The following is an 18419-nucleotide window of genomic DNA, read 5'->3' as shown; positions in this document are numbered from 1 at the left end:
AGGGGGCCTTGTCTGCCCTGTGCAGGGGGCTGGGCTGGGCCCATCCTGGGGTATATGAGGCCTCCCTCTGTCCCTCTGTCCCATCCACCAGCGGCTGGGGCTGCAGTGGAGCCTTTAGAGGTTCTTCCATTGTCCCTGGACGGGGGCCCTTTCTGAGGGTGGCACTCACCAGCTGTAAGGTCTGACAGTGTAGACACACGTTATGACTTTCCGGCCACCACTCCTAACCCCCTTGCACACGCAGATGGCTCACACACTTATCCACTCACTCTCACGCCACAAACATTTATTGAGCTCCTGCTGCATGCCCTGCACAGTGTCAGACACGGGCCTTCAGGCAGAGCCCGGTGCTGTTCTTGGGAGCTCACTCACTGCTCTGAGCCTCAGATGACCACGTGTCCTGATGTGACCTGTTACTATTGGGAGGCTATCACTCCCTCACATTGTCACATACCCTTGGGCTCACACTCCTCAGACGATCACCCCAATGGACTCTCTGAGGTCCGCGAGCCCCCATCACCCAGGAGGATACACTTAACTCAGCAGCGTCCGTCCCCCCGCCCGCCCGCAAGGCCGGTCGTTCCCACTGTGGTCACAAGGGGGCGCCAGTTCACCGCAGCCGCAGGGTCCCGCGCGTGCGCACTCCTATGAACTGTGGCGAGTCCCGCCGCGTGACCCGATGTCGTAGAGCTACCGCCAATCAGGGGAGTCTCTGGAGGTCAGGGCTCCAGGTCCCACCTCGGCCAAGCCAGAGGGATGAGCAGTCACGCTCTCGCTTGAGGATCTACGATGTGTCGTCCAATCCGCACAGCCGCCACCGTTTTCTGGACGAAAAAACTGAGGCTCAGTACCCTCCCCGCCGCGCACTGTCCACCGTCACCGCACCTCGTGTCCCTGGACCCAATCCCAGCCCCTCTAGTCTGACCGCGGCTCCCAGCAGGCAGGCCCCCTGAGGAGGGTGCCCAGCGGTGGCCAGCGGGGGGCCCCTGCTTTTTGGAAATGAATAAATGGCAGTCTGGCTTCTCCATCCTAGCAGTGCCTGTGCTGGTTCTGGAAGAGGAGAATTTACACGCAGGGCCCAGCCTGGCCTTGCTCTGTCCAGCCTGGCCCCGACGCCAGACCCGGGGCTGCCCTGAGCCTATGCCCTTGATTGCCAGCCTTAACTATACACTGAGGGTGCCCCATCTCCTGACGGGCCCAGGGCAACCCACCCACAGTGGGGGGCAGGGCCAGGAAGCCTCCTACTAACGCAGGTGGATTTAGCAGTGCTCCCTCCCAGGCAAACACTTTAGGGGGGTCTACTTTGAAAACCCATGCCCCCCTGGTCCCTTGTGGTCTCTCTCCCACCCTGCCTGCATCCCCACCAGCCACAAGACCCGCTCTAGGTGCAGACAGAAGCAGATTCAGCTGCAGTCAGGAGCTCAGGCCCTGGTGTCCTCGGTGACACCTGGCCATGGGAACCAGCCCCTTCTGGCAGCCACTTTTGAAATTCTGCTGCTGTAGAACCCAGGACCCCCTTAGATTCTTGGAATTGGAGGATGGTTAAAAGTGCCCTCCCCCGCACCAGCTACCCACAGACGAGCCAGTCTCACACTGTCCTTCCCAGGCCTGGCTCCAACACCAGACAGGGAGGCCCTTGAGGCCCAGGATGCCCAGCTTGGGGCCTGCCCAGGAGGGATATGGTGGGGAGGAAGAGGGGTCCACTGGTGTTTGCTGAGTAAAAAATGAACAAACCTGCCCAAAGCTGGAGGATCAGCCAGGAGCAGGAATTGCCCCAGGCTCTTTCTGTCCCAGGCTCCTTTTGTGGCTTGTTCTTAGTGCCAGAATCTGTGCGGGTCCCAGGAGCTGCGACATCCTGTGCATGCCTGGGGCTGCCCCTCACTTCTGAACAGCATCTTCGAACCCTCTGAGGAGCTGCTGTCACCCCATCGGGGCCACTGGGGCTTAACCGTGGAGACAGGTTCTGAACAGACATTGCAACATGGTGAATGAAGACTGGGCAGGGAGCCCAGGGGAGGCAACTGACCCCACCTGATGGTCAAGGGGTCTTCCTAGGGCTGAGATGAGTCTCAGGAGGCAAATGCAAGTCAGTCAAGTCAGAGGAAAGAAGGAGAGAGGAAGAGAGGGCGCGACTCAGGGAGATCAGGTGTAAATGGTCTTGCCCTGTGGTGGCACGGATGGTGCCTGGGACTGTGGTAGCAGGGGGCCAGGAGGCCAGTAAGAGGGAGGGTGACCTCCAGGCAGATGGAATCAGCCCTGACCCAGCTGGGGCAGATGAAGCAGGTTGGAAGGGAAGAGTTGGATTCTAGAAATATTTAGGAGGTGGCTGGAGGAATCAGGCACTTCTTAGACTTGGGAGATAAGCCAAAAGAAGAGGCTGTGCTTGGGGTTTTTTTGTTTTTAATTAATTAATTAATTAATTAATTAATTATTTTTGGCTGTGTTGGGTCTTCGTTGCTGTGCCTAGGCTTTCTCTAGTTGCGACAGGCGGGGGCTACTCTGCGTTGCGGTGCGCGGGCTTCTCATTGCGGTGTCTTCTCTTGCTGCAGAGCACGGGCTTTAGGTGCGCGGGCTTCAGTAGTTGTGGCACTCGGGCTCAGTAATTGTGGCGCGTGGGCTTAGTCCCTCCGTGGCATATGGGATCTTCCTGGACCAGGGCTCGAACCCGTGTCCCTGGTGTTGGCAGGCGAATTCTTAACCACTGTGCCACCAAGGAAGTCCCTGTGCTTGGGTTTCTGATGTGGGGACGGGTATGAATGCAAAATGGGGCCCTTTATGTTCTAAAAGTGATTCTATCACCCCATCTTTAGAGCTGATCCCCAGAAAAGGGGGTTCTGGGAACGTCATTTTAGGTCAGTGAATCCACAAATACACTAACAAATTGTTTGTTTGTTAATTAATTAATTTTATTTGTTTATTGTCTGCGGCATGTGGGATCATCCCAGACTAGGGCTCGAACCCGTGTCCCTGCGTTGGCAGGTGGATTCTTAACCACTGCGCCACCAGGGAAGTCCACAAATTGTTAATATTTTACAAAGATGGAAGCCAACCCTGGTCAGCGGGAGGCCACCCTGTGAGCCTGCCCAGCTGTGGGTGTGCTGCCCCACGGCTGTGCTGACAGGTGTGCCCGGGCGCCACAGAGTCCACACAGAGAAGGGGTGGCTGGCGGGACCGGTCATCGCCAACACAGGCACCATCACGCTGGACCCCAGGGAGCCGTGCCAGGCAGGGCCTCTGCCACAGAGAGGGTCATGAGTCAGACACCAGCCCGGCGAGGGTCAGCTCGTGACAGCCTTGAGCGGGGTGCATAGTGAGAACTACATGGTGGAGAATTTTTCATTAAATGATGTTTTGAATTTCCTCCAGGGCTGTATTTGGGGAAGTACCTCCAAATCCATTGGCCCGTAATATAATGGCTCAGTGGTTAAAAACAAGTTCATTGTTAAAAAGGAAAAAACAGCAATGGTTGTGGGGGCGATGACTCGCAAATGATTCATCAGGCCAGAAATCGAAGGAATCAGAATGACAGCAGGTGGAAACCAGGCAACCGGGCAGCAGCCCTCCCTCCCTCTCACCCTCTGGGTTCACTTTATTCCTCTGTATCTCTGAACCACCCGTTTCACTCCATCATCCCTGCAGTCCCCAGGCCAGCCACCCTGGTCTCTTGCCAGGGTGTCAGCAGCTGCCCCTTTGCTGGTCTCCCGGTACCAGCGTTCCTGATCCCCACCCCCATTCTCCTCCCAGCATCCAGAGGGACCAGATTATACACCTAATGGTGTCACACCCTTGCTCACAAGTCTCAGAGGGATTTCCTGCTGCAAGAACAGAATCCAGATTCATCACCTCAGTCCTGAGGCCCCATGATCCATCCCTTGCTGCCTGAATTCATGCCACACACACCCTCCGTTAGCCCCCGTGCCACAGGGCCTTTGCACTTGCTTTTCCCTCAATGTAGACCATTCCTCCACTTCACTCCCCTTCCTCTAGATCATTCCTCAGCTTCACTGTTGCTTCTTCAAGGAAGCCCTTACTGACTCTCTCAGCTCTCCTAGAGCCGTCTTTTCTTTCTCGGCACATTTTCTTTCCATTTTTTAATTAGACATTTAAAACGGTGAGCTTTTGCGTCTCCTCCACTAAACTGTAAACTCCAGGAGGGCAGGGATCACGTCTGCTTTGCTCACCAGGGTACTCCTACAGCTAGCACAGTGCCCGGCTCCCAGTAGCTGCTTAATAAATATATTTTGCCTGAATGCTTTATAAAAGGCGTCTTCACACTGACCTCAGTCGGCTGGCCAGGGCACCTGCTTCTTTGTCTGGTGCGGGTGCATGACCGATGGGTACCCTGGCTGCCCAGGAGCCTGGCACGTCCCACCCTCTGGCTGCTACAGTGGGAGGTGCAGACTCAGGCTCCGCCACAGGTGGGGTTCCTGGGTGGGGTGAGGGGGCCGAGTCCGTGCAGAGAAGAGACACCTTTTTGTGATTCTTACAAAGACATCATATGGCTAGCGCTGGCCGGGGGACATGGCAGCAAGAAAGCCATGTCCCCGACATAATACGGGTGTTGCAGGAGCTGGGCAGTCAGAATGGCAATCATCTCTCATGCCCAGGAAGGTGGCCAGTCCCCAGGCACTGGGGGGACATGAGGAGCACAGTTGCATTTCATGCTGGGAGCTTTTCAGAGCCTTGCTGGGATTTGTGATGAGCTGCCTTCTAGGAAGGGCCCCAGGGCCAGTGTCACAGCCTTAGGGGCTGTTCATTGCTGCCTCTTCAGGATGGCGACTCAAGAACCCTCTGCAGAGCTTGGCCTCTCCCTACTGTCCGCAGGAGGAAGCTAGAGGGCGTAGAGGGCACGTCCAGCTCCTGGCCAGCCCAGCCCAGGAAGCCGCCAGCCCAGTGGTAGAGGGCAGGGTGGGCACCACCTTCTTGGGAGGGGCCAGCATGAAAACAGGAGCAGAGGGACACAGCCACACCTCACTGCTCACTCTGTAGCCTGGCCGCCCCACCCTGTCCCCACGGAGGTGGGGAGGAGAGGGGGAAGAGAGGCGTCGGAGTGGAAGAGGGAGGGGGCAGCTGCTGGGCAGGACAACAGACCCAGGGACCCAGCCCAGAGACCCTCCAGGCCACACAGAGGGCTCCGATCCAGTCCCTGTCCTTAGAGAGTGTCCCACTCACGGAGGGGCCGGGGGGTGGGGGGAGGGGGAGGCACACACTGTTATAGACAGAACCGTGTTCCTCACAATTCCTGTGTCAAAGCCCTAACCCCCAGTGCCTCAGAAGGTGACTGTATTTGGAGAGAGGGTCTTTCAAGAGGGAACGAAGTGAAGAGGTCATTAAGTAAGTTCTTGAGGGTGGGATGTAATCCAGTCTGACTGGTGTCCTTATAAGAAGAGAGTGGGACACAGAGACACCAGGGATGCTGCAGGGGACAGACCATGTGAAGAGGCAGGCCGTGTGCCAGCCAAGGAGAGAGGCCCCAGAAGAAACCATCACTGCTGACGTGATCTTGGCCTTCCAGCCTTCAGAACTGTGAGCGAGTGTTGTTTAAGCAGCCTGGTCTGGGGCACTTTAGCTGGAGCGGGCTAATCCACCCACCCACCGTCACGGTGTTGTGGACGTGAGCGGTGACGGAGGCGGAGTGCACAGGGCAGGGGTCAGTGATGAGAGCTGACGGGCAGCAGGAACAGCGTGTGCAGAGGCTTGGAGGCAGGAAGGGCCATCACGCTGGCCCCCTTGACCCAGCTTTCCGGGCCTCCTCCTCCCCTCCCTGTGGAGAAGCCAGCGGCCACTGCAGCCGCGTCCTGGCCCTCCTCTCTTTTCGGCCTCCACCACTGGTCCCAGCCTGGACACCCCTGACTCCTAGGGACAGAGCCCGGGAGTGAGACAGGAGCCCAGGGCTACCCCCACCCTTTATGCCTCATCTGCTGGAGGAGCCTCGCAGGCAGCCCTGCCCACCTCCGCTGGCCTCAGTTTCCCCTCCCCTGTAAGATGAGTGATGCTCTCTAAGCAGTTTGGGCTCAGACACTGCAGTCCCCACCTCCCTGAAACCCCACTCCCTGTGGGTGACACAGGCTGGAGTAATCCACGGGAAGAATGTGTTGCCCTTGACAACCATTCTTCCTCCCCTGAGGGACAGAGAGGAATGTCCCATTAATCATCCTGGCCTCTCCCTCCCTGTCTTCAGCCCTCCACCCCCGCTCCCTGGTAGAAGTGGCCCAAAGTCTCCTTGAGTGTTTCATGGAAGCTCCGGGCTCAGCTTTGCCCTCCAATCCCTGTGCCTGGAGCCCTGTCTTTGTCTGAGCCCTGACTCCATGGGGCCAGGGCAATGGGAGAGCCCCCAGGGCAGGGGTGGGATGGGGCTTGGGGTAGGGGGATGGGCAGGAGGGGTGGGGGTGCTGAGTGTGGGCTCAGGTCATCAGACATCTCTGGGTGCCTCTTCTGCATAGGGTCCTCTGCAGGGCAGAGTTGGGGGCACAGACAAAACCAGGCACAGAAAGTACAGGGCAGGGAACAGGACCTGTGATGGGGAAAAAGGCAGTGGTGGGACCCAAGGGCAGCATCCGGCCCAGCCTGGGGAGGTGTGGAGGCACCACGGGGACTTCCTGGAGGAGGTGGCATCTGAGCTGGCGACTTCATTGAGGATGGAAGGGAGAAAGGTAGGCAATCAGGGAGGGGAGGAGGAGGCCTGGAAAACTGGGTCAAGGCATCACAGTAGGGCTCAGCTGGCTGGAATGAGGTGGGTGTGGAGCTGGGGGGTTGAGAGGGAGGAGGCGAGGCCTGGGGTAAGCGTGGAGGGCCCTGAACACCACCCGAGGAGCTGGTCCAAGGGAGGGGGAGCAGACTGGGTTTTGGGAAGGCCTTCAGTGGTCGGAGTGGAGTGAGTGGCAGGGAGAGGTGAGCCCTGGGCAGAGCAGGGAGGTTACCTGAGCTGGGCCTTGGGGGACAATGTCTCCATGAACGCCCCCTCACTGCTCCCTAGGTCAGGTGTGGGCACACTGGGGGTGCCTGGTAGGGCTTGGTTTCCACCCTCTGTCCCCCAGTAGTACACTGCAGGCAGCGTGCAGCCCTGGCTGGCCTCAGCCACTTGGGCTCCAGGGCAGAGGGCTTCCAAGCTTCAGAAAAACTAAAGCATGGTGGCTTCTTCTTGAGGGAGGCTTCTGTGCAGCCGGGGTTGGGGGCAGGGGGAATGAATTTAGAGAGGGTCCTCCTGCCACCACGCTTGTGTCTCCCCTGCACGACTGCAGCAGCTTCCTCACTGGGCGCTCCACAGCCCTTGCCCCCATCTATTGGGTTGAATAGTGTCCCCCCAAATTCATGTCTATCCGGAACCCATGAATGTACCTTTTTGGAAATAGAGTCTTTGCAGTTAAGGTGAGATCATCCTGGGTTAGGGTGAGCCCTAAACCCAATACAACCAGGGTCCCTCTAAGAAGAAGGAGATCTGGCCAGAGAGACAGACACACAGAGAGGAGAACAGTGTGTGAGGATGGAGGCAGAGACTGGAGTCATGCCAGGGGGCATCAAGGAAGGCCACGGCCATGAGAAACTAGAAGATGAAAGGGAGGGTTCTTCCCCCAGAGACTTCAGAGGGAGCGTGGCCCTGTGACACCTTGATTTCAGACTTCTGGCCTCCAGAACCATGAGAGAATAATGTTGTTCTAAGTTACCCAGTCTGTGGTCCCTTATTACAGCAGCCCCAGGAGACCAGGAGACAAGTACACCCCCTCCCCGCCTCCCCCACCTCAGTCTGTTCTCCCCACAGCAGCCCGAGGCCTCCTAGCCACACCCTTCCTCTGCGCTAACCCTGCCGAGACTCACATCTCTCTGAAGGTCAAAGCCAGAGTCTGGACAGCGACCTGCACGGCCCCACAGCATCTGTGCTGTCCCCGGAGCTTGAGGACCTCACCTCCTACCCCTTCCCTCTCTCCCTAGTTAATCCCCCAACCACATTGACCCCAGCAAACCTACCGCCATCAAGGTGCTCCCTCCTCAGGGCCTACGTGGATTGTTCCAAGGATGGGCACTGGTATTTGCACCTTTCCCTGTATGGATGCTGTACCTCCCATCAGGTGGCATCCCCTCCCCTCCCCTTGAACCTGGGCTGTCCTGAGGCTTGCTCTGGTCATAGGCTGTGACTGCAGTAATGCTGTCTGATGTTCAGGCCTTGCCCTTGAGAGGCCTGCCCGCTTCCGTTTTTTGCCTTCTTGGGATTCTTGCTGCCATGTAAAGAAACTTAGGGTGGACCACTGAATGATGAGTGGCCTCATGGAGAGGAAAAGGGTGGGGGCAGAGGAGGAGAGGAGGGGGAGGCCCAGCCAGCTCTCAGCTGCTCCAGCCACCCCAGACACGTGAGTGAAGCCAAGCTCCCAGCTGGGTGTAGCCGTATGAGCGACTCCATTGATACCGTATGGAGCAGAAGAACCACCCAGCAGAGCCCCGTCTCCACCTACAGGATTTTGAGAGACGCTGAAGTGGTTATTGCTTTCATCCTCAGAGCTTTGGGGACATTGTTACAGAGCGAGAGACAACTGTCCTGGGGCTTGTGCACCTGCTGCCGCCTCTGCCAGTAGAGCACTTTCTCAGGCTCTCCCATGGTTCTCCCTCTCCTGGTTCATTCAGGCTCTGTTCATATGTCACCTTGTCAGGGTTCTGTGCTCTCCCTGCCTAAAATAGCCCCCACCTTCCATAATTCTCACCTCCCAGCTTTTGCTTCCTTGAAGCCTGTATCACTACCAGACACTCCATTATACTTGAATGTGTTTATTTACTCTCTGTCCCTCCCAACCAGGATGTCAGATTGTTTTCTGTTCCCTGAGGTCCCCCAGAGCCTGGCACAGAGCAGGGGATCTATCATGGCCTGTTGGAGGAGTGCATAGATAAGTGTCCACCCTTTTCCCAGCCCTCGTTTCTCCTCTGGAGCTTCTGCCAGCAGCCCGTGCCCACAGTGGTCCTGGCACATAGCAGACCCTCAATAAACAGTGTGTCAGTTGCGCTGAATGCAACAACTAAAAAGGACTCAGAGTTCTGACCTTCGGCCACCCAGCATCCAGAGCAGGAAGGAATTGGTCCCAGGTTTGCATGGATCAAGGAAGAGCCACGGTGGCTGCCTCTTGGCCCTAAATTGTGAGATTTCACTCCAAGGAGGCACTCTACCAAAAGAGCTCTCTGGTTTATGATTCTGGGTTTACGATGCTTTAACTAAACAGGAGAGGTGGTGAGCTGCCTGTCATGAGGGGTGTACAAGCAGACCGGGAATGGGCTGGACCACTGTGCAGTAGAAAGATTCGGGGCAGGTTGGAGTCAGTGGAATGTAGGGTCTTTTCCCCTTGAAATTAGCACAGATGGGTGTCTGTTAGGGTCTGGTGAGTGGCCCCGAGGTCAAGCTGGTGGCAGGGGAAGGGACTAGGTCACCTGCACTCTCCCTCTCTGCCTGAAATCCCAGGCTGCAGATCTGGTGTCTCACTCTGCTGGGGAGGGGGAGCCCAGAGCTTTTCCCTGTGCACCTCCTCGGGGCAAGGTGTGATGGTTGCCATGGAGCTGGGGCCTTGTGTGGTAACACAGGGCTAGGTGGGCCTTTGGGAGCATTACCTGGCTGCCCTGTGTGTGTGTGGGGGGGTGTTGTTCAGAATCCCACCCTGTCCCATGAGTCACCCCAAAGGTACACAGCCTGGTAGGTCCTTGGGAATAGACTATTCCCCAGGGCTTGGGGAATAGTCACCACCACCCCCAGCCCTTCCTGGCCCCTCTGGGCATCCTGGTCCCACTCTCTTCACACGAGGCCACATGCAGCAGCCCTGGTTGAATGCAGGACCAGGAGGGACTCCTCAGGCCCTGTGGGTTTGGGAAGGAGCCCTCATACCTGGGCCTGGGGGGACAAACGGAGCCAGCTGGGGCCCCAAGTGGGCTGTGGGTATGGACACCCCTGGTACCCATGGGAACTTGTCCCAGATCAAGCTGAGAGGGGACACTGAGGGTTGCCTGCATCTGTGGTGTGTGATTGAAAATAGCATTAAAAAAAAAAAAGCATTTCAAATCAGTAGGGAAAAGACTGATTTTTCAGTATTTTAGGGTTTTTTCAGTATTGGGGTTTTTTTTGGAGGCTTCGTTAAGTAGGCATGATTGATTAACCCATTGGCCCTTGATGATTAATCTAACCTCCAGCCCCTCTTGCCTTCCCAGAGGTAGCGGGGATGCAGCTGTAAGTTGTAGCCCTCTAATCACTGGCTGGTTCCCCTGGCAACCAGCCGCCCCCTTCCTGTGGTTATCTAGGGGACTTCCAAAATCACCACATCAACATAAACTCAGGTGTGGTCGAAGGGGGCTTGTTATAAAAAACAAAAAACACGCATTTCACCTTTATCACTCTGGAGCTATTTCAGGGAACAAAGGATGCTCCTTTAGGAGCTGTGGGCTGCGTACCACAGACAAAGACTATAATATACATCAGAATAACCATAGGTAACTGATACAAGGGTGCATACCAAACTAAGGAGACTGGATGCCTGGGCAGGGGTGGGGGGCAGGAGTGGGATAGAGATGGACGCGAAGAGAAAAAATTAAAAAATAAAAGCAGGACCTTGTGCAGAGCAGTAATGAAGGGTGCCACAAAAACTGAGAAGGAAACGTAATCCTTTGCTCCTGCAAGGCCTCCCAATTAAACACAGATGAAAAGGGGAAAGAGAGAGAGTCCTGCCTGGGTATTAGAAGACCGAGGGTTGATTTCCAGCCCTGCCACTGACCGACCATGGGGCTGAGAAAGTTCCTCTCCCTGTGGGGGCCTGGTTTTCTCATCTGTGTAATGAGATTAATAATCGTGCCTGCCTTGCCCGCTTCTGGGGATCTGAGATGAGTCGATGGGCAAGAATGTACTTTCAGAAGGATGAAGCTCTTCCCATGTTATGATGTCTGTTTTCAACTGCCTTTCAAAAGACAAAAAGAGGGGAAAAAAGTAAGTCTATATACTTATCAATATACATTATATTACAAAATATATGTGTATTGTAAGTATATATTATATATACATATGTTTTGTAAGTATACTATATTTACATATAAGTATATGTATTATATATACATATATGTATATATTATATATACATATAAGTATATATTGTATAGAGAGAGTAACATTGTGTGTGTGTATATATATAGTAAATATATATATATATATGGGAGGGAGAGGCTTGAGAGCAAATATAGCAAAATGTTTACAATTGTTGAATCTGGGTGGAGGCTATATGTATGGGCATTCTTTGTACTATATATTTTCAACTTTCCTAGGTGTGACCATTTCTTTTTTTTAATTTATTTATTTTGGGCCGCGTTGGGTCTTCATTGCTGCGCGTGGGCTTTCTCTAGTTGAGGCAAGCAGGGGCTACTCTTCCTTTCAGTGCACCGGCTTCTCATTGCGGTGGCTTCTCTTGTTGCAGAACACGGGCTCTAGGCACATAGGCTTCAGTAGTTGTGGCACGCAGGCTCAGTAGTTGTGGCTCGTGGGCTCTGGAGTGCAGGCTCAGTAGTTGTGGCACACAGACATAGTTGCTCCACGGCATGTGGGATCTTCCCGGACCAGGGCTCGAACCATGTCCCCTGCATTGGCAGGCGGATTCTTAACCACTGCGCCACCAGGGAAGGCCAGGTGTGACCATTTCTGTAATAACAGGCTGGCGAGATAAAGAAGCCTTTCCAGGGCTGGGTCTGACCGGGATTTGCCGGCTGGGCCCCAGCTGGACCTGCTCTCTTCCACATCTGTGGTCCCGCTCTCTCAGAGGCCCACACATCTGCTTAAAGTTCTACCTGTGTGACCTCCGTGTCCCGTGACTAAACGTTGATCACAGGATGACCTGCATCTCAAGCCCATCCAGGTAACCGCCAGCACACTGAAGTGGCTGCTTTGTGGACAGCCCTGTGCCAGCCCCTGCGAGCTCACCCCCTCCTCCCTGCCACCCCGTGAGGAAGGAGGGGCGGTTCCTGCCTTGAGGAGCTTCCAGCGGGAGGAGGGCCAGGTGTGCACAGGGATGCACTTGATATAACAATACATTTTATTGCAATGATTATAAGATGGAGGCACATGCCAGGTGCTGGGAGGACATTAGGGGAGGCACCAAAGCCAACCAGGGGACAGTTTCTAGTGGTGCCAGACCCTGGGGTAGGTAGGACTGAAGGACAAGAGTTTGCTGGGTACTTACTGCAAGGCAGCGAGGGCCCTCCAGGAAGAGCCTGGCCTGCGCCACCTGAGAGGTGAGAAGCCTTAGAAGCGGGGTCCCAGCGGCCTTTGGTTTTATTGTGTTTTTTTGTTTGTTTGTTTTTAAATATTTATTTATTTATTTATTTTGTGGTTGCATTGGGCACACGGGATCTTTTTTGTTGCAATGTGCGGGCTCTTCGATGCGGTGCACGTGGGATCTTAGTTCCCCTGCATTGCAAGGCGGATTCTTAACCACTGGACCACCAGGGAAGTTCCTCAGTGGCCTTTTGGTTGAGGCTCTCCAGGCGCACACCCGAACTCCCCCGACCTTGTCTGCCTTCCCGAGTTTTTCGCTCTGCTTTTGGCCCCCAGTTCCTTTGGGGCTGAGTCAATCACTGGTGAAATACAGTAATGTTCAATCTTGAAAAGTCTGGAACTAGCTCGTCCGAGTAAAGAGTTGGTCACAAAAAACCTACTAGGTAATTACATAGTGTGGGTAGGAATATTTTCCTTTTGCGAAGTTCACTGCAATAAACAATTTGCACAGTTTAAGTATATTGAGAAAGGAAGATAATGCAGGTGGGCTGGTAATCAAATAGATTATATATTTGATTATATAGAGATATAAATTAAATGTGTTTTAATAACTAAAGAATATTTATAATTAATTGTTAAAAAAATTTTTAAGTGCTCCCCAAAGGAGTTTGAGTTTTAGGAGGGTGGCTCCAGTCAGGTATGGAGCTGAGCCGGCAGGGGTGGGGGCTGGTGCTTGGGGCAGGGGACCACCCTGAAGGTCTGCTGCTCCAGTCCAGGTGAGAGGTGGTCGGTACATGCTCTGCCTGCCGGCCCTGGGCCCCATCCGGGCACCTTCTGTCTCGAGGAGGGATTGCCCTGCTCTGGCAGTGGCCAGAGATGGAGGAAGGAGAGAGGGCAGGTCACCTGGGTAAGGAGAGGAGGGAGGGTGAGGTTGGGGAACCCCCTTCCGGGGCCAGGCGGTAGGGGGACAGCAGGGAGGGAGTGCCCCTAGGCTTGCCTTGGGGGTGATGCTCCAGTTCTGGGTCTGGCCCGGCTGGCTGGGTGATCTTGGACAAGCCCCTTTCTCCACTCTATGCCTCGTCTGAGAAATGAGGATAACTGCCTTCTGCAGAGGGGGGCCGTGGGGGGCCGTGGTCGCCAGGTTGGGGGACCGTTTGGATGAGGAGATTCCACAAGGCACGGCAGGGCTGTCCCTGGGGCTGCCTGGACCCCAGGGCTAGCTCCTCTTTCCGTGGCCCCTCCCTAGCCAGGCCCTCCTGGAGCTGGTGGGGGTGTGTGTGTGTGTGTGCAGTTTTCCTTTTCAGGCCCCTCCCTTGCAATGCCAAATCCTTGGGGCCAGCAGATTCAGCCCCTAAGCCTATCCAACCAGTTGTCTGGGAGAAAGGGGGCACATGGGAGGGGCAGCAGGAGGTGCCAGAAGCAGCCTCCCCCAGCCCAGCACGCACAACGGAGCCTCTGGGGCTCTGGATGCTGCAGACAGACCCTCGGACAGACAGACAGTTGGACTCTTGGCCTGGCTGTGAGGCTCAGCGGGGGACAGTCTTCTCTTCTGATGGCACTGTTGCTGCTGCTGACCTGCCTCCATCCGGGGATGAGTCTGGGTGAGAGAGGGTCGGGCAGGACAGGGGTGCCCACTATGCTTCAGGCTTCAGGAAGAGAGACCCCACCTCCCCCGGCCGCCTCCTGAGCCCCGAGTCTGGGGACTGGGTCCCAGGTGTGTCAGGGGAAACAGCCCACCAGAAGAGGTCACAAGACAGACACCTGTCCCCCTACCACCCGCCCCAAGATTGGGAGCAAGGAATGCGTCCTCCCTCTCTCTGGGCTTCTCATCTCTGTGCCTCCTGAGCCCCATTCTCACCAAATGGCTCCCTCCTTCCCCTCCTTCCCCTCCTCCACGGCCCCAAGGAGAGGTTTAAAGAAGTCTTCAAGGGTAACACTTACCCCAAAAGAAGCTCTCCAAGGGGGTCTACAGGCATTGTTCACTGTCAGGCTCTCAAACTGGAGAGACCTAGAGATGCAGCCCCCATGCCCCCATCTCTGCTGCTCCATGTCTTTCCTCTCTTTTAAGCAAATATTAAGTACCTGCTGTATGCCGTGTTCCCTGGGCCTCAGCATTAGAGCCAGGAGCTCTGAGAGAGGAGGGTTCTAGCCCTGAACCCTTGGGGTTGAGCTGAATTAAATGGAAATAAATTGCATTGAACTGAACTGAAAGAGGGAGAGGGTTCTGGAGACTTCCATAAAGCCCACCTCATCTTTCTTCTGCTCTCCAGTATCTGGGGCTGAGGGACACCTCAGGGGGCCTGGAGAGGAGTTAGGGGTTCTGAGCCCTCCAGGCAGAGCAGCAAGACTAGACAGGGCTGTGAGGGGCTGTGAGTGGCTGAGAGGGGGACACGTTCTCTAAGGGGAGGGAGCCTTGGGGTGGGGTGGGCGGTGCAGAGCGCTGGGTGGGGAGGAGAGGCCACCCTAGAATCTGAGCCAGGACACTTCCTCGAGGCCCACCACCGGGCCTAGGGTCTTCCCGTGTCACCCCCCACCCACCCCCCGACACCAAGCCATTCATTCCTCTCATCAAGCAAACCAACCTGGACTGTGTGCATGGAGCTGGGGGGGGACTTGAGAGCTGGGTAAACTGAGGCCTGCAGAGTGTCAGAGCTCAAGGTCACTGGGCTCTGTCAAGAGCCCAGCCTAGGGTTTGGGCTTGGGCTCAGGCTCCCCCAAATCTGAGTGTCACCCCAGCAAGACTTAAGATGCCTCCCCCAGAAGAACTGTGCATGCAGCTGGGGAAGGGTCTCCTGTGCCTCCACCTGTCCTCCTTCCCCAGGCCCTGCCCATCACTGAGACCCCGGTGATGCAGGGGGGCAAGGCCTCCCCCGACCTCCGACGGTGCGCACCCCTAATAGGCTCCCAAGGCAGGGGCCAGGGGCTGGACACGGAAGTGCCAAGGAGCAATCCTGGTTAACGCCTGACCAGAGCTCCCAGGAAAAGCCCTAACTCCTCCCACTGACGGGGGCTTCCAGGGCCATGAGCCTGTCCCCCCCAGACGAGGCACTGGGGACTTGGTCATGCTGTTGAGCCTCTTCTCTCTGCCCGCACCGGCCCCAGAGCGCATCAGCTATGCGCCCCAGCTCTCAAGCGCCACCCTGGCAGGGAGACTTACCCAGTCCACCTTCACACTGGAGCAGCCGCGGGGCCAGTTCAGTCACCTTAACATCGCCGACTTTGATGCCATCTGGCTGGTGTTGGCCCACAGCAATGGTGGGTGCTGCCGGGGCAGGCCTCACTTTCCCCTCTGTGAAATGGGCAGGCGGGCCTGAAGGGAGCAGGGGTAGGTGCTGCCGGGGATGTGGCCAGAGGCTGTCTGGCCTGGCGGGATGGGGTAGAGCCCATGCATCCCCCACCTTCTGACCCTCGGTGCCACCCTCAGCCACCCAGAGCTTCACTGCCTCACAGAGGGTGGAGGACACCCCAGTCCCTGCCAACTTGCCCCAGAGGGGCTACTATGTCATGCTGAGGGCCAACTGAGCACTCTACCCAGGCGGCCAGCCCGGCAACGAGCTCCGGGTCCTCCGTGTCGCCAACGATACCCGCTGCTCCCCGATGACAAGGGGCTGCCACCACCCCCTCCCGGGCCCGGGCCCCTACCGGTGAGCGGCCAGCCCCGCGCTGGGGTGGGAGGGCTCCTGCCTGTGTCCAGACCTGAGCCTGGGTGGCTCCCAGCTGAGTGCCTGGGTTCCTGGCTCCAGTTCTGCCATTAGGAGGAGGGGGCTGGGGCCCGGGAGTCCGTGGTGAATTCTTCCGTCTTCTTGAGCAGAGGGCCCCCAACTTGAGCCCCCGCCCCCATGGGCCATGTGGACCATGTGGGTGGAGTCTCCCCATCCAGGCAGAGTGGTGGGCCCTGGCCCCACCTCTCCTCATTCAGGCCTTGATTCACTGATGTTCTGTGCTGAGGCATCTAGTCTGCTCCACACACATTTCCCAAGAGAGGACCCTAAGGGTCCCAGAGAAGGCAAGGGATGCACCCAAGGCCACACAGCTGAGACATCCCAGTCACAGCTGTGATGGAGCCCCTTCCGGTGGACTCTAAGACTGTGCTTTTAGCTCTAGGCTGTTCCCCCCAGGCCCTGGGAGTCAGGGGGACAGACTGACAGGCACCAGGGTTGGATGGTTTCAGGTCCTGGGGACCCCCTCATCCGCAATGCTGGGTCTCCTGTTCAGAGTGAAATTTCTGGTGGTGAGAGACAGGGGACCCATGGCTGAGACAGAGTGGTCCAGTGAGACCCGCCTGCAGCAAGGTATGGGGCCAGGTGTGCAGGTCAAACTCTAGGGCTGGGGGCCCAGGGACCTGGGGGCTCCTGAGGACTGGGTGGGGTGGGGAGGAATGGGCCAGCCCCCAGTCAGTCAGAGCCACCATTACCATCCTGCTGTCTGCAGGTGCCCCTCCCCAGGCCGCCTGCATGCCCCGCCCACCTTGGGCTGCTGTGAGGGGTGGTTGGTCTGGAGCCTGTTCCAGGTCCCCCTTCTCAGGTCAGATCTCTTTCCTCCCTTCTCACCCCACCTGCCTGTGGGCCCCCTCACACCCTCAGCTGAGGCACTCCAGGCTGCCCCAGGGCCCCAGTGCGCGGGCACCGTGGTCATCGTTGCCATCCTGTCTGTCCTGCTGGCCATCCTCCTCACCGCCCGCCTCACCCTGCTCATCTACACCTGGTAAGTGGACAGGGTCGGGACTGCCCTGGGAAGGGTGGAGTCCCTCTCCTGGGCCACCTCTATCCCTTCCCCACGCCCCGGCCCAGGCCCCCAGCCCAGGCCCCCAGCCCAGCTTGTTCTGCTGGAAGGGTTTTCCCTTAAGGCGGAACAGGGCTAACAATTATTGATCAAGGGATCCCCAAGGTTCTAGAACCTCTAGGTGGGGGTGGGGTGTGCATTAACCCCTCCCTCTCTTGTCCCTCTGCCTGACACCTGATGAGGGGTTGGGGTTGTGGGTGGGGCCACATTTTCTGAGTGCTCACCATCTGCCCCCTGGTGGCAAGAGCTGGAATTGCGAGTGGGAGCGCAGAGCAGATGCTCCAGGTGGAAGACATCCAGGTGGCGGTGAATTGCTTTTAATCTAAGTGCTGAGCTTTGACTTGAGCGCTCAAGGCTTCATCTGGGGCCTGGTGGGGAGGGGGTGTCCACCAGGCTTCCTGGAGGAAAGGGACATCTGGTCTCCGACGAGGATTTGGAGAGGAGGGGGAGGGAAGCAGGCGGGGAGGGTCTGGGGGCAGAAGAGTTGCCAGGAAGGCCTGGGCCTTGATTCCCAGCTGAGGAAATGGGCTGTATGCTGAAGGCCAGAGAGAGCCAGTGGCCAGATGTGATCAGGGGAAACAGGCAGATGGTGTTTTAGGGGCATCCTGGGTGTGGGGAGTGGGGGAGGGGAGCGTTGCGGTGGGGTGATGACAAAGGGCAGGGAGACAGAGATGGATTTGTGAGGTTTAGAGGACTAGCGCCCCAACCTCTAGGCAGTAGCCATCGGATGTCCATGAGGCCCTATATTCTTCATTCTCTCCATCTCTCCCCCCCCCCACCCAGCTACGACACCTGTGGGAGCACGTCCATCTCTGGCCCAGGGGAGCTGGCGTGCATGAGAAGATAGAACACCCACCACATATCAGCCCTTCAGCCGAGGGGGGCTCCTGAGAGGCTCCAGGGAGCCCCCATCTGCCCCTCTGCCTTGCCCCCGGTCCAGGCTGCAGAGCATGGGCTGGGGGCTCGCCCTGCTGCTTCAGAGCCCTGGGAGAGAGTGTTTCCAAATAAGGAAGGGGGGGAGGCTGTCCTTAGTCCAAAGCTTGGGCCTGTCCCTGTCAGAAATAAATGCCCCCATTATTGGGGACAGCCCCCTGAATGGCTGTGTCATTGTACACCTGGGCAGTCTCCCTGCATCCCTGTCCCCAGCTCCTCTTGGGAGGATACAGTAACCGGGGGTGAAGCCCAGGGTCCTAGGCCAGCTGAGCCATTGGGGCAGGGCAAGCCTCTCTTCTGGCCTCAATGGCCCTGTCTGTAAAGTGAGGATGATTCCAGTGGTCCCACTGGGCCCGATGAGGCTAAACCAAGGAGGTGATCATGTTCACCCGCCCTACGTGTCTGGCACTTGCTGCCATCCCCCCCCCCGCCCCCCACCTCCTCTTCTTCTGTTTTTAAATATTTATTTATTTATTTATTTGGC

General features: G+C 56.8%; 1 protein-coding gene across 1 annotated transcript; it reads left to right on the top strand.

Moving 5' to 3' along the window:
* Positions 1 to 12919: 12919 nt before the first annotated feature.
* LOC132476937 (uroplakin-3b-like protein 1) lies at positions 12920 to 17849 on the top strand. Its single transcript, XM_060079199.1, is given in 7 exon segments — positions 12920 to 12996; positions 13697 to 13821; positions 15314 to 15475; positions 15645 to 15864; positions 16436 to 16512; positions 16804 to 16924; positions 17786 to 17849. Coding segments are annotated over 7 exon segments (846 nt in total).
* Positions 17850 to 18419: the final 570 nt, after the last annotated feature.

The sequence above is a fragment of the Mesoplodon densirostris genome, chromosome 16, assembly GCF_025265405.1.
Source record: "Mesoplodon densirostris isolate mMesDen1 chromosome 16, mMesDen1 primary haplotype, whole genome shotgun sequence".
NCBI lineage: Eukaryota > Metazoa > Chordata > Mammalia > Artiodactyla > Ziphiidae > Mesoplodon > Mesoplodon densirostris.
This window is presented reverse-complemented; position numbering and strand designations above follow the sequence as displayed.